The 11,799-nt window shown below is 35.8% G+C and overlaps 2 protein-coding genes across 4 annotated transcripts; one reads left to right on the top strand and one right to left on the bottom strand.

Moving 5' to 3' along the window:
* Positions 1 to 2,605: 2,605 nt before the first annotated feature.
* LOC132282713 (shikimate O-hydroxycinnamoyltransferase) lies at positions 2,606 to 8,410 on the top strand. Of its 3 annotated transcripts, none has more exons than XM_059784465.1 (4): positions 2,606 to 2,900; positions 3,008 to 3,057; positions 3,267 to 3,713; positions 7,241 to 8,410. In XM_059784465.1, the coding sequence occupies exons 3-4, from the start codon at positions 3,306 to 3,308 to the stop codon at positions 8,135 to 8,137; spliced, it is 1,305 nt and encodes a 434-aa protein (XP_059640448.1). In that variant the 5' UTR covers positions 2,606 to 2,900; positions 3,008 to 3,057; positions 3,267 to 3,305; the 3' UTR covers positions 8,138 to 8,410. The 3 variants fall into 3 exon arrangements, with proteins under 3 accessions (XP_059640448.1, XP_059640450.1, XP_059640449.1); XM_059784467.1 differs by having other exon boundaries at positions 2,975 to 3,057; XM_059784466.1 differs by lacking the exon at positions 3,008 to 3,057.
* Positions 8,411 to 9,014: 604 nt separating this feature from the next.
* On the bottom strand, positions 9,015 to 9,745 carry LOC132282715 (uncharacterized). Its single transcript, XM_059784468.1, has 2 exons — positions 9,529 to 9,745; positions 9,015 to 9,444 (listed from the first exon to the last, which is right to left on the bottom strand). Exons 1-2 carry the CDS (start codon positions 9,671 to 9,673, stop codon positions 9,239 to 9,241), a joined length of 351 nt encoding a protein of 116 aa, XP_059640451.1. The 5' UTR covers positions 9,674 to 9,745; the 3' UTR covers positions 9,015 to 9,238.
* Positions 9,746 to 11,799: the final 2,054 nt, after the last annotated feature.

Here is an 11,799-nt window from a genome sequence, read left to right as displayed (position 1 = left end):
AGTGCAAAACATTGTATAGAGGCCGGATGTGACATAGAGGATGTGACACCGATAAAAAGACTATGAAAACAACTGTGCAACATATTCCAAACATGCAACACCGCCTTTCATTTAGTATTTGCATATATATATATATATATATATATATATATAAATAAATATTTATAATGATGCCGCGTCTTTAATGAAATGCATTGGTCGATTGTTAACATCAAAGTCTCACCAGCCAACAAATTAGCGGTTCCTTTTTAAAGGCAGAACAGCAAAAGATTTTCGACACATAATAATGAGACGGTTCCGCCTCCTAAGCAAGAACTCTCCTTCCAAAGCCAACTACTACATTGAGTTGATTCCACCTAATCTTTAAATTAATTCTACACCAACCCCACGCATAAATATATTTAATTTTTCAATAAATTATAAATTAAAAAAAAAAAAAATCCAAACACGAATACGTGCAGTAGTTGCCTTTTCCGTAGTAATTTTTTTATTTTGTATATGAATATTTGATTGAATCTCCGTTGAATCAATATAATATTAATGCAGGAAATGGAAATGGAGTAGTTTGCAAGACAACATATATAATTCATTAGAATTTGAATATATATATATAAGAGAAAACTATATTTAAGTAAAAAGTTAACAAACGTGAATGATAAAATGGTCAATTTTAAACTATTATTTTTTACTCTTATTGAATTAAGCAAAATAATTACACATGCATAGACAATCATTGTTGAAGTACAAAATACACTCCAAATTCATATTTCAAAATATTAAATTATACTTCTTAAATCAAATAATTTATTGACTTACAAATTGAGAAAAATATTAATCATATTCAACGAGATATGTGAATTTTTAGAAACTTATTATCTTCTTCTAACTGATTTAGTAGACTTTTTTCATTTCCTCCCAATCAATTCCTGCGATTTCCCAAACACCCAGAACTAGCAATACAAAAACACCAAACAGTGTAATCATCCAAAAGGGTCTAATTATTGTTTCTTCAAAAGCAAACCCATATCAACAAAACAAAACAAATAGAACAAATTAAATCACCTTTTAACACTTGTTTGTAGAAAACCATCAACATTGATGACAAAATCAAGACATCGAAGAACATTTTTAATTAATTAACTAAAGCCAATCCCTTTTTTTTTTATTTCCTCAAAAACCAATAATGACAACAAAGAAAACCCATGATGGAAAGAAAGTAAGGAACACAATAAAAGCACTTTCAGAAAAAATGAGGACTAAATGATTTTTAATTTCACATTCTATTTACATGTAATTTTTGAAACAAAGAGAGGCTATTGTGTGCTCTGAGAGACTTTGTTTCTCGTTCGAAAATTTAATAATTTCCATAAGGATTATACATATAGATATAGACTTATAGTCTGTACCATTACATTTCTATTATTTGCCAGATTTTTAATTAATTTTTTTTAAAAAAATAAAAATCTGTTTCGATATATATATTAACCCTAAATTTTTTTTAGTGAATGAATTATTTGGGTGTTTGGTAAATGCAGGAATTGATGGGGAGTGAATAAAAATCATCTCAAAAAATTGACAAGGTGGTGTAAGAGATCATAAGAATTCATAAATCTATGACGGACAGATTTAGAATCAATGAGGTCAACGTGGTGAAGACAAGAAAATGACTTGTGTTTTTTTGAGAAAAAAATTATTTGATTTAAGTTGAATAATTTAGTAATTGGAATAAAAGCTTGGAAGTCATTTTAGACTTTGAAGATCGGTTCTCAATGTATATGTAATTATTTTACCTAATTCAACCAAAGTGAAATACAAAATTTTAAATTGACTAGTTTATTATTTAGGATTCATAACTCTATCAAAGTGTAGTTTCCCCTGTATAAAACTCATATCAAGAGATCAATTATAAAGTCTCTCACTCCATCAAAATAGTACTTTTGACGATTTTTAGAATGTCACGCTTCGAAATAAGATCTACCTCTCAAGTTATAATATACCAGTTGTAGGCTATAATTTAAGTATATGATATAAATAAATAAATTTTTTAATTAATTGACGTGAAATAAAAGGTTGAATATGTAATTGTAAAAAATGAAAAATGTCTAATTGAAGTAGTGCAGACACAACTAACAAATAAATAATTTCCTCTGCGTAATATATATTTTTTTATGTGTAAATCTTATTTTTATTTGTGGGATTAATTGCATTTATTAGTATTGTAAATTAGATTCAGTTAATAGAGTTATTCATTGGAACGGCAAAGAGCTTTCCGCAAATATTTTACGGTTCAGACAGAAAACTCTAGTGGAACGTAATAAATTCTTATCGGATGATGATACATGGCAATTTTTGACATAAGCAGCACACAGTCCAAGATGGATCTACCTACCGCAGCAGAACCCACTTGGAATCAATCTTGAAGCTCCCCATCCCACGCCTTATAATTGGGTCCCACCACAAACCCACAAGAGTTGGTGAGAACAAAACATGGGTTTTCTATTTTGATGTAACTTGGGTTTAGGTCAACGTCTCACCAACTTCTTTATGATTCTTCTATACATATATGCTTAAGGTATCACACTATCCTCTCCAATTTCAATTGTGCTTTTAATTGAAGCCACCATTTTATTGGTTGTAGGAGTAAATTTTTTTTTTTTTTTTTTTCCTCCTCTCTTTAACGTCTTGTTTGGGTGAAGTAGGCTTCTGGTGGTATTCTTTTAATTAGTATTTGGTCGTCCTGATTAGGCGCGGTAGGTGAGTGTCCCCAAATAATGTAAGCTCTCGTTTTTAAATATATTCCCAAATCTCTCAACTCATTTCAACCAAATCAATACCAAAGGCTTCAAACACCCAATCAAGTCAAGTCATTCCACACATTCTTTCTCTTCTGCATTTTCCAGGTATTTTCCCTTCTTTCTCCTTTTAGAATGCCAATTAATCTTTCTCCAAAACACCACCACATTTTAATAAAAAGTTTTCGTCTCTAATTGGGGCAAAAACCCCTCAGCCGGCGCAAGTTAGCATAACAGGGAGGCGCAAGTTAGCATAAGAGGGAAGGTAATTTTTTTCCCCTGCCAAAAAATATCACCACAGGCTTCAATCCTCCAGAAAAGTTAGCATTTATTAATTTTTTTTCGTAAAATCCGCGCAAGTTAGCAGGACAGAAAAAGTACTCCGTATTTTATTTTTCCAAATAGCACCACGATATTTAAATATCATTTCCCCACCCCCCCCCTCCCTCCAAGTCACTTTTTCTGCCGGCGCAGGTTAGCAGGACAAGGGGCGCGCAGGTTAGCAAGGGGAAGATGAGGATCGTGGTGAGGGAGTCGACTATGGTGCGCCCGGCGGAGGAGACGCCGAGGCAGGGGCTCTGGAACTCGAACGTGGACCTGGTGGTGCCCAACTTCCACACCCCGAGCGTATACTTCTACCGGCCCACCGCCGCCGCCGACTTCTTCGATGCCACAGTCCTCAAGCACGCACTCGCCCGAGCTCTCGTGCCATTCTACCCCATGGCCGGGCGGCTCAGGCGGGACGAGGACGGCCGAATCGAGATCGATTGCCAAGGCCAGGGCGTGCTCTTCGTCGAGGCCGAGACGGACTCTGTTGTCGACGATTTCGGTGACTTCGCACCCACCTTGGAGCTCCGGCAGCTCATTCCGGCCGTTGATTATTCCGCTGGGATATCCTCCTATGCTCTTCTTGTCTTGCAGGTAAATTTTCTTTCGATGCGCATTGTATGTTGCACTTGCATTTTGTTTACAATGAAAATATGTTTGTTGTGACTAATTATTTTCAATTTTGTATGTGACATTCTTGATTGTGTGTGGGTCCACACCAACCCTATTGAACAACTGCCTTCACACAATTCTTTGAATGGTTTAGGTTGGATTTGAATTGAAATGTTTTAGCTCCAAGTCCATAATTTTATTATGGAAAATGATAAGTAGTTCGAAACTGGAATCCTCCATCTCCACCCACGTAAATGTAGTCTGTATCTCAACTCTTTCATTATTAGTAAATTATTGAAATATTAATAACTCAAAACTTCAGACCAATTCAACCAATCTGAAACTAATCCCAACCTAATTCAAGTCTAACCGATTTTTGTAAAATGAGTTGGGGTTTTACACCTTGGGATCGGGCTCGGTTAGACTCCTAAAACAGTTCTACCTGACTATTGCACCTCTACTTTGTACTCCAAAAAAATTTCTTCCATTCCGTTTTCTATGGTAATATCTCTTACTGAGTGAAGTGTGACATAACTTCTGTTGAATGTCAGTTTAGAATTTAGATCCTGTTGATGTGAGCCTTCTTCATTGACTGGTGGATAAAATTAATCATAATGATCACTTTGACTTAGTCTATTTATTGACTGCTCAAATTGGTTAATAAAGAGAACTCGTCACTTTTGTTGTGGAAGAGAGTTTTTGACAACCTTGCTCAATGAAAAATGTTAAATTATCTGTGATTTTTAACATTTTAATTTTTTTTAGAGTGAGTAAGATATTTTATGAATGAAATAAAAATAGTTATAAACGTCGATGTACCTCAACGGGCGTATACAATTTGAGATAATTGTTTAGTGATCATGGTATTAGTTGATGTGGATAGGTATGAAAAATGGTTTATTAAAAATTGGGCTAAGTAAAATATAAAAGAAGAGAAAAGTCAACTTCTTTAATGTTATGTTGAGTTAATTTTTCTAGCATTCTAAAAATTTGATACATAATAAGATAAACTGTTTGATTTATGCTGTTAGTGTGCTTGAAAATTACAATTTTATTTGATTAAACTAATCGTATTTATTAGATATATGCTTTGTATATATTCATGGTATATAATGTATATATCATTTCTGATGGTTATTTATTTTGTTCCTAACATAGACTAAAAACTAGTTGGTTCTGTATATAACTTCTTGGACTGCAAAAGATTCCACTTCAATAATGTGTAAGACTTTTCTTTCCCTTTGCGCATGTGATATAAATAAATATAATTTATCGGCCTTCGGTAGTTGGGTTGGCACCCATCCTTGAACTGATTAATTTATAATTATAATTATCGTGGATGTTCTGTAGTTTTTTATTTTTTAAATGGCTGTACTGTCATTTATCGATGACGGTCCTTGATGTTATATTAGATTAAGAGTAACTATTACCAAATCTATGCCTTTTTCACAATGGTTCATTTGGAGTAGGAAGAGGTGGGAAGTGAAGAGGGAAAGCAAAATGGTTTGGATGGACATAGTTTCCATCAATTGGTAAGAATGAAAGAGATGGGAAGGAAAAGGTAAAGAGGAGATGCTTTTTCTTCTTGAGGAACAGTGGATATAGTTTTCATCAATTTGAAAAAATGAAAAGGAGATGGAAATTGAAGGGGAAAGAAGATGGAAACACTTTGGCATGTGGTCCATCGTATGCTTTCCGCCCAGAAATGGACAGAAAAGAATGATAGAAAGGAAGGAGCCTTTCCCTTCTACTTTTTTAGTTTTCATCCTTCAAACAGCAATTTTCTTTTAATACATAAGGGTATAACACAAACAAGTAACAACCTTCATTCCTTTCCCATTTCCTTCCTGTTTAACCAGACCAAAAAGAGGTGAGGATAGCTTCCTTCCCTACAGCCCTTTGTAGATTTTGCTCCTTCAAATTAGATGGGGTACAAGTATATGGAACTTGTTTGCATGGTTATAAGAAATATAACTGTGGTGTCTTTACTTAAACTATTAAGTATACAGACACAAAATTATATCTTACTGCATAATTTTGGCAAATCCAACTTTAGGTCAAGTTAATCTACCCAACTTTTATGTCAGCTGCAATAGTTTGCAACAGGCATAACCCCGAGATGACCATTGTCTGATATACGCAAGGTCCACAACCACTGAGTCATCCGTTATCATCGAGAAGCCTTCCATATGGAACAATACCAGACCTGTGGTACGAGTTGCAGAAAATTGCTAAAGCAATCATGACCTGTTTTTCTAGATTTATGAAACCCCCATTTTACAAAAAGTCATGGAAGTAACCTTTGTCACAGGAAAAAACTAAAATCAATATTTGATGTGATAGTTCAGAGTTAGCCTTCTTTATCATAAATGTGTAGCAGTCTTACACCTAATGCACACGTGACAATCACATGCTTTGCGGCATCAGTTTAATGACCTGTTCTACTTGCCATAACCTACTTGATGTGGGGTGTGGGACATGCACCATTTACTACCATGGTCCTTGTGTTGAAATTAGGAGAAATACATAGGATCTTTACCTATTTTTGGTGATAAATAATAGCTTTTGCGAAGCAAAGTGACCCTATTTGTAGCACTGTCAAGGTTTGAGATTTGGCTCTTCAATGATTTTCCTCTAGCAATTAGAAAATTGACATTACTGCTCATTATCTCTTCATGTCAACATTACTGTTCAATTATACATACACCTTAAAGTTCTGTTTGTTCATCCTAGGTAACAGTTGTTACTGTTAACAGAACATACACTAACCAACGGGCCAGTGGCCTAACGGTATTAGGCCCTTACTTCCCAAAGGGAGGTCAGCGATTCAAGCCTCAGTGGAGGCATGTGTGTGTGAGTATCAACTAAGAAAAAAAATAAGTAAATAAATAACAGAACATACACTAGAGCGGAGGGTTGACACATAAAACATTGGTTCACTTTTAATTCTAGGTCATGAATAGGCTGGAACTAGTCACGTCGAATCTATCTCAAAATTCAGTTGGACACAAAGCTGTTCAACTCAAGCCTGAGATGTTTACAGTTGAATATATAATTATGACAAACCCAAACCTAACACAACAATTACCAAAAGCATTTTCTGCAAACTGAGTTGGAGTTGGTATGTTTTGCTGCACTCCAATTTAACTATTTAAGGGCAGGGCTGATGCAAAAATTACGCACTCTAGTCATGCTATTTAGCGTTAGCGTCCGGGATTAGGTATGTTCAAGTTAGGTAAAAATTTAATCTAGTTCCAAAGGATTCAACCCAGGGTTGATCAATTACTGAAGCTCGACAATTGCTGTTGACAACAATTTTGGGTGGCAAAAAGAGCTGGATTGGTTGTCATTTGCCAGTGAAACTGAAAGTCAATTCAAGAGCTCATGAAACACGACATTGTATATGTTTCAAATTGAGAATTTCAATGATCAGTTATTTAGTGTCAATTAAAAAATCAGTTGGTGTCAAATGTGGAGCTTAGTATGATTTTAATTTTTCCTTTGAGCAGGTCACATATTTCAAATGTGGTGGAGTGTCACTTGGCGTTGGCATGCAACATCATGTAGCAGATGGAGCTTCTGGTCTCCATTTCATCAACACATGGTCTGATATGGCTCGTGGTCTTGACCTCACAATCCCGCCGTTCATTGACCGGACCCTACTTCGCGCCCGAGACCCCCCCCAGCCTGTATTCAAACACGTTGAATACCAGCCCCCTCCTGCCATGATAGCCCCTCCGCATACCACAAAATCTCAATTGGTGCCTGAGGCAACTGTTTCCATTTTCAAATTAACCCGGGAGCAAATCAGCACTCTCAAAGCCAAGTCAAAGGAAGATGGGAACACGGTTAACTATAGCTCATACGAAATGCTTTCTGGACACGTGTGGCGCTGCACGTGCAAGGCACGTGGACTTACAGAAGATCAAGAAACCAAGTTGTACATTGCAACAGATGGACGTGCCAGACTCCGACCCGCTCTCCCACCAGGCTACTTTGGCAATGTGATTTTTACTACCACTCCTACAGCTGTAGCCGGTGATCTTCAATCAAAGCCCCTCTGGTATTCTGCAAGTAGAATTCATGATGCATTGGCGCGGATGGACGACAATTACCTAAGGTCTGCTCTTGATTACTTGGAATTGCAGCCTGATCTAAAAGCCCTTGTCCGTGGGGCTCATACCTTTAGGTGCCCAAATCTTGGGATAACCAGCTGGGTTAGGCTGCCCATCCACGATGCGGATTTTGGCTGGGGCCGACCAATTTTCATGGGACCTGGTGGGATTGCATATGAAGGGTTGGCATTTATGTTACCAAGTCCTACTAATGATGGGAGCTTATCAGTTGCAATTTCACTGCAAACAGAACACATGAAGCTCTTTGAGAAGTTCTTGTATGAGATTTAAAGAAACAAACAGTCTGACCAATTCGTTCGTGCTGGTTATATCAAGCTTGTTAATTTGGGAATGGCAAAAAAATTTCCTTGGTGATGTTCTTTCATAGTTTTTTGTTCCGCACATTGTTTATGTAATGAAGCAAAACTCTTATCTGGGTTGTGAAATGTGATCTTATGTCTTCAACCGCAAAAAAGCCATGCAATAGTGCATGAGAGGAACATGAGAGCATTGTACCACCAGAATGAAATTGAATTAGAATAAGAGTAATGTTGTTTAATCTTATGAAGTTGCTTTCTACTAAGCTTTATGAGTTTGAGTGATTAGTTGAGAATGCATAAGGTGATTGGTGAAGCAGTTTTGGAGTACCATCTGCTTAATGGAATTTCGAGGATGGAGAAATGTTGTGACATGTTTTGGTGGATCCAAGTGATGCATGAACATGATTGTTTTGTTTATAAATTTATCGAACTGATTATTTGTTCTGTTCACTTGCAATTTACACTTCTCAGAAATAGATAAATTTGGTCATATGTTCTTGAACAATTAGCTTCACCACAGCCAGAGGTCTCTGTGAGAGGATTCCTCAAAATGACTCACTCAAATTGTGTGGCACTTGGAGTTCCATTGATGGAGGGTTGCCATTGCATGCATCAAAATTTTACCACCTCAAATTTGCTTGCAAGTGATGAATAATTTACTCTTGATATATGTTGTAACAATTTGTTCAATTCAACTATAATCTACTCACTCCATTTTATGTTGTGTGTGTGTGTACATGTATTTGAGTAGAATAGGAGGAACATTGCATAAGGAGGGTGAGATCTGTGCTCAGAAGGAACCCTAGCTTTATGCTCAACACATGCATGAGATATATTCACACTTTAAATTATTGACTTCCTCAGCCTTTAAAGCAAAAACTTCTACATTAATTCCACACACTAAAATTACATGAATGGTTCAACAAATATAATCCCAGTGAAATGCAACTTAATTTATCTAACTCCTATTAGAGCACAAGGGAACAGATTGGCAAATTTGCAGGGAAAAAGAAACCATTCTAGCATTATTCAGTACCGTCACGGGCAATTAATCTTAAACCAGCAGCAGAGATCAGAAGAGAGCAAGGAGTGAACCGAAGCTGATGCATGAAATCAAGGTTGAGATGACGAAAGAAGGCCTCTTTAACAAAGGCACTGCACTTGATTTAGATGGTTGTGGGCGGCGAACAATATTTGCACCACCATAAGATCCCTTCCCTCCCTGTACCTTGCTTGAATTGCCCATTCCATGCTCCAACTCATTTTCTCCATTCGCAGCTGCTTATACATCAGAATAGCAAATCAAGTTTGAATAAATCGCAAATGTAATGAACATTAAATTTTATACTGGAGAGTTATTACCATAAATGTCCTGTTCTCGCGTTAGGCGTGTTGAGTTGTCAAGTTCTTTGTTAACTGTTGAAGTAAAAGAATTTTCATGAGCCAAGCTTGATAGGACTTGAGCACACAAGATGATGAGAAGCCATGCAAGAACCTTCATTTTCATCTTCCTGTAGGGATAGCCTTTGTTGATAGATAAGAGGGGGCACTGTATGTGGGTGGTATTTCATTGGCATTGTAAAGTGAATGAGAGAGATTATGTTCTCTACAAAAAAGAACAAAAAAGTGTCCCACTTATGACATTTATATCTTAAAGGTAATTTTTTTTTAAAAAAGAACCGTTGTGATAAAGAGGAGCCAAACCTTTTCAAATGTGCCTAGTTAAGTTTATTCTCATCTGATATTAGTTATAGTTATGCTCATTTTACTGACGTTTTCTTGACTACCCAAAATTTGAAGTCACATGGTGAATCTGATCTTCTAATCAACTTTGAAAAAGTGCAATCTCTAGACCATCTTCTGGTCTCAGAGAAATATTCAATATGCATAGATGGTGACAGTTCACACTATATTTAATTATTATTATTTTTTGGTTCTTTCTCCTTCTTTGTGGAGCATGGAGAATCTCTTTCCCATTTGGTCCACCAAAAGCTGAAAAGAGAGAGCTTTGTAAAGGTACAAACAACACACCAAATTATCATCTAGTGGCTGTTAAATAGAATACTCAACAAAGTTGGAAAGGAATAAGATGCTTTTTTCTTTTCCTTCTTCTAATTTTTTAATTTTATTTTATTGGCAATAGTTCAACAATATGTAAGCATTGTCCACTGTCACACAGAGTGAGAGCGGGAAAGAAAGCGGGAGTGTGTGTAGAGGGGCACCAATTTAAAATAAATGTGTGACTTGCTCATGTAACAGAAGACCGAGTCTTATTTGGTTTGCCAGTGCAACTCTGAATGGTTTGACATTAATTATGAAATGTTGAGCCAATCTTGAAAATATTTCGGAGAAAAGGATGCTTGGTATTTTTGTCACTCTGTTAATCTCATTCAAGACTCGGTCTAAACCCCATAAAAGAAAGCCAAAACAGAACCACATTCTTTATATTGTTTGCATAATTCTCCAACTTCTTCTTCACCTAATCATACTCAGTCTTGTGCTTCTCAGCATCCCTCACCATCTTCTCATTGAAAATGTCCTCCTCTTATCAATCTTTGAGTCCCGAAGATATACCTCTTCAGCCTCCATACACTAGTTCCTAAACAAGGCCATGTTTAATTCCTCAATTCCTGCTATCGTAAAAATCAATGCCTTCTTACAATGAATCAATCTCAATATTCGTCTGAGTGGTCAAAGACAGAGTCCTCTTCGTCCTCTTTCAGGCCATCCTCAAATTTCTCAGAGCTCTAGCACTACCACTAATGTCCTCCTCGTGCTTCCTCTTGAACTCAAGCAATACATGCTTATATAAGCCTGTTGTTTGATAATATATTTATTATCAATTCTAAGCACTGTATCCTCTTCAGGTTTTACAGCACTTAACTGCATTTGAATAATTTGATTGAATGATTGATTGTATAAGCATAATTAATCAGTTAGTTAAATTTGGTTAAAAAAAAAATTGTTCATAGGACCTATTCATCGCTCTCCCCTATAGTCCTATTGAATCCATATCCGCAATTACTATCATTCATATTATTTTTCTGGTATCAAAGCACATAAACATAATCAATTGTAAATTTTTTTTTTTTGTGGAGTAAAATTTGCATTGGTTTGCATTCTTCAATCAAGGTTTAGATCACAATTAATATGATATCATGCTATACTAAAGTGCTATGTAGTACAACTGGGTAAAAGATTCATTATAAACTAGTAAAATTACAAATTTAGTATGGATATTGACATCATGAACTGAAGAACTGAAAAACAAGATTGACATCTCTAAACTTCCTAAAGAAAATAGGCTTTTACAACCTAATTAAAGACTTTGTTAATAATCGTCAACTTCATCATTGTCATACCCCCAAATTTTGGAACACGGATTGATCAAGTCCGCGCACAAAATCAAGGGATATCAAAACAATTTAAGTATTTAACAAGCACAGAATACAAAGATGAATAATAAAGAATAAATAAACCGCTGAAGAAAACTAATAAATAAATATTACTTAATGATTCTCCAACAATTACAATTCGGAAATCCCATAACTTAAGGACCCCTTAAAACATTATCCAATAATCCAATACTATTTAAAAGTACACAAGATGAATAGACGAATGACAGTCTCCCAG

This window comes from Cornus florida, unplaced genomic scaffold (genome assembly GCF_030987335.1).
Source record: "Cornus florida cultivar Cherokee Brave unplaced genomic scaffold, ASM3098733v1 CherokeeBrave_3.0.0_Hap2_Chr11, whole genome shotgun sequence".
Lineage (NCBI taxonomy): Eukaryota > Viridiplantae > Streptophyta > Magnoliopsida > Cornales > Cornaceae > Cornus > Cornus florida.
Note: the sequence above shows the minus strand (reverse complement) of the source record. Positions and strands in the feature narration are given on the sequence as shown.

Bases quoted from the DNA above. Each gene is read 5' to 3' on its own strand.
- LOC132282713 (XM_059784466.1), top strand. From the start codon at position 3,306: ATGAGGATCGTGGTGAGGGAGTCGACTATGGTGCGCCCGGCGGAGGAG. The intron at 3,714-7,240 runs GTAAATTTTCTT...TCCTTTGAGCAG, and splicing joins ATGCTCTTCTTGTCTTGCAG to GTCACATATTTCAAATGTGG.
- LOC132282715 (XM_059784468.1), bottom strand. From the start codon at position 9,673: ATGAAAATGAAGGTTCTTGCATGGCTTCTCATCATCTTGTGTGCTCAA. The intron at 9,445-9,528 runs GTAATAACTCTC...ATGTATAAGCAG, and splicing joins GCGAGAACAGGACATTTATG to CTGCGAATGGAGAAAATGAG.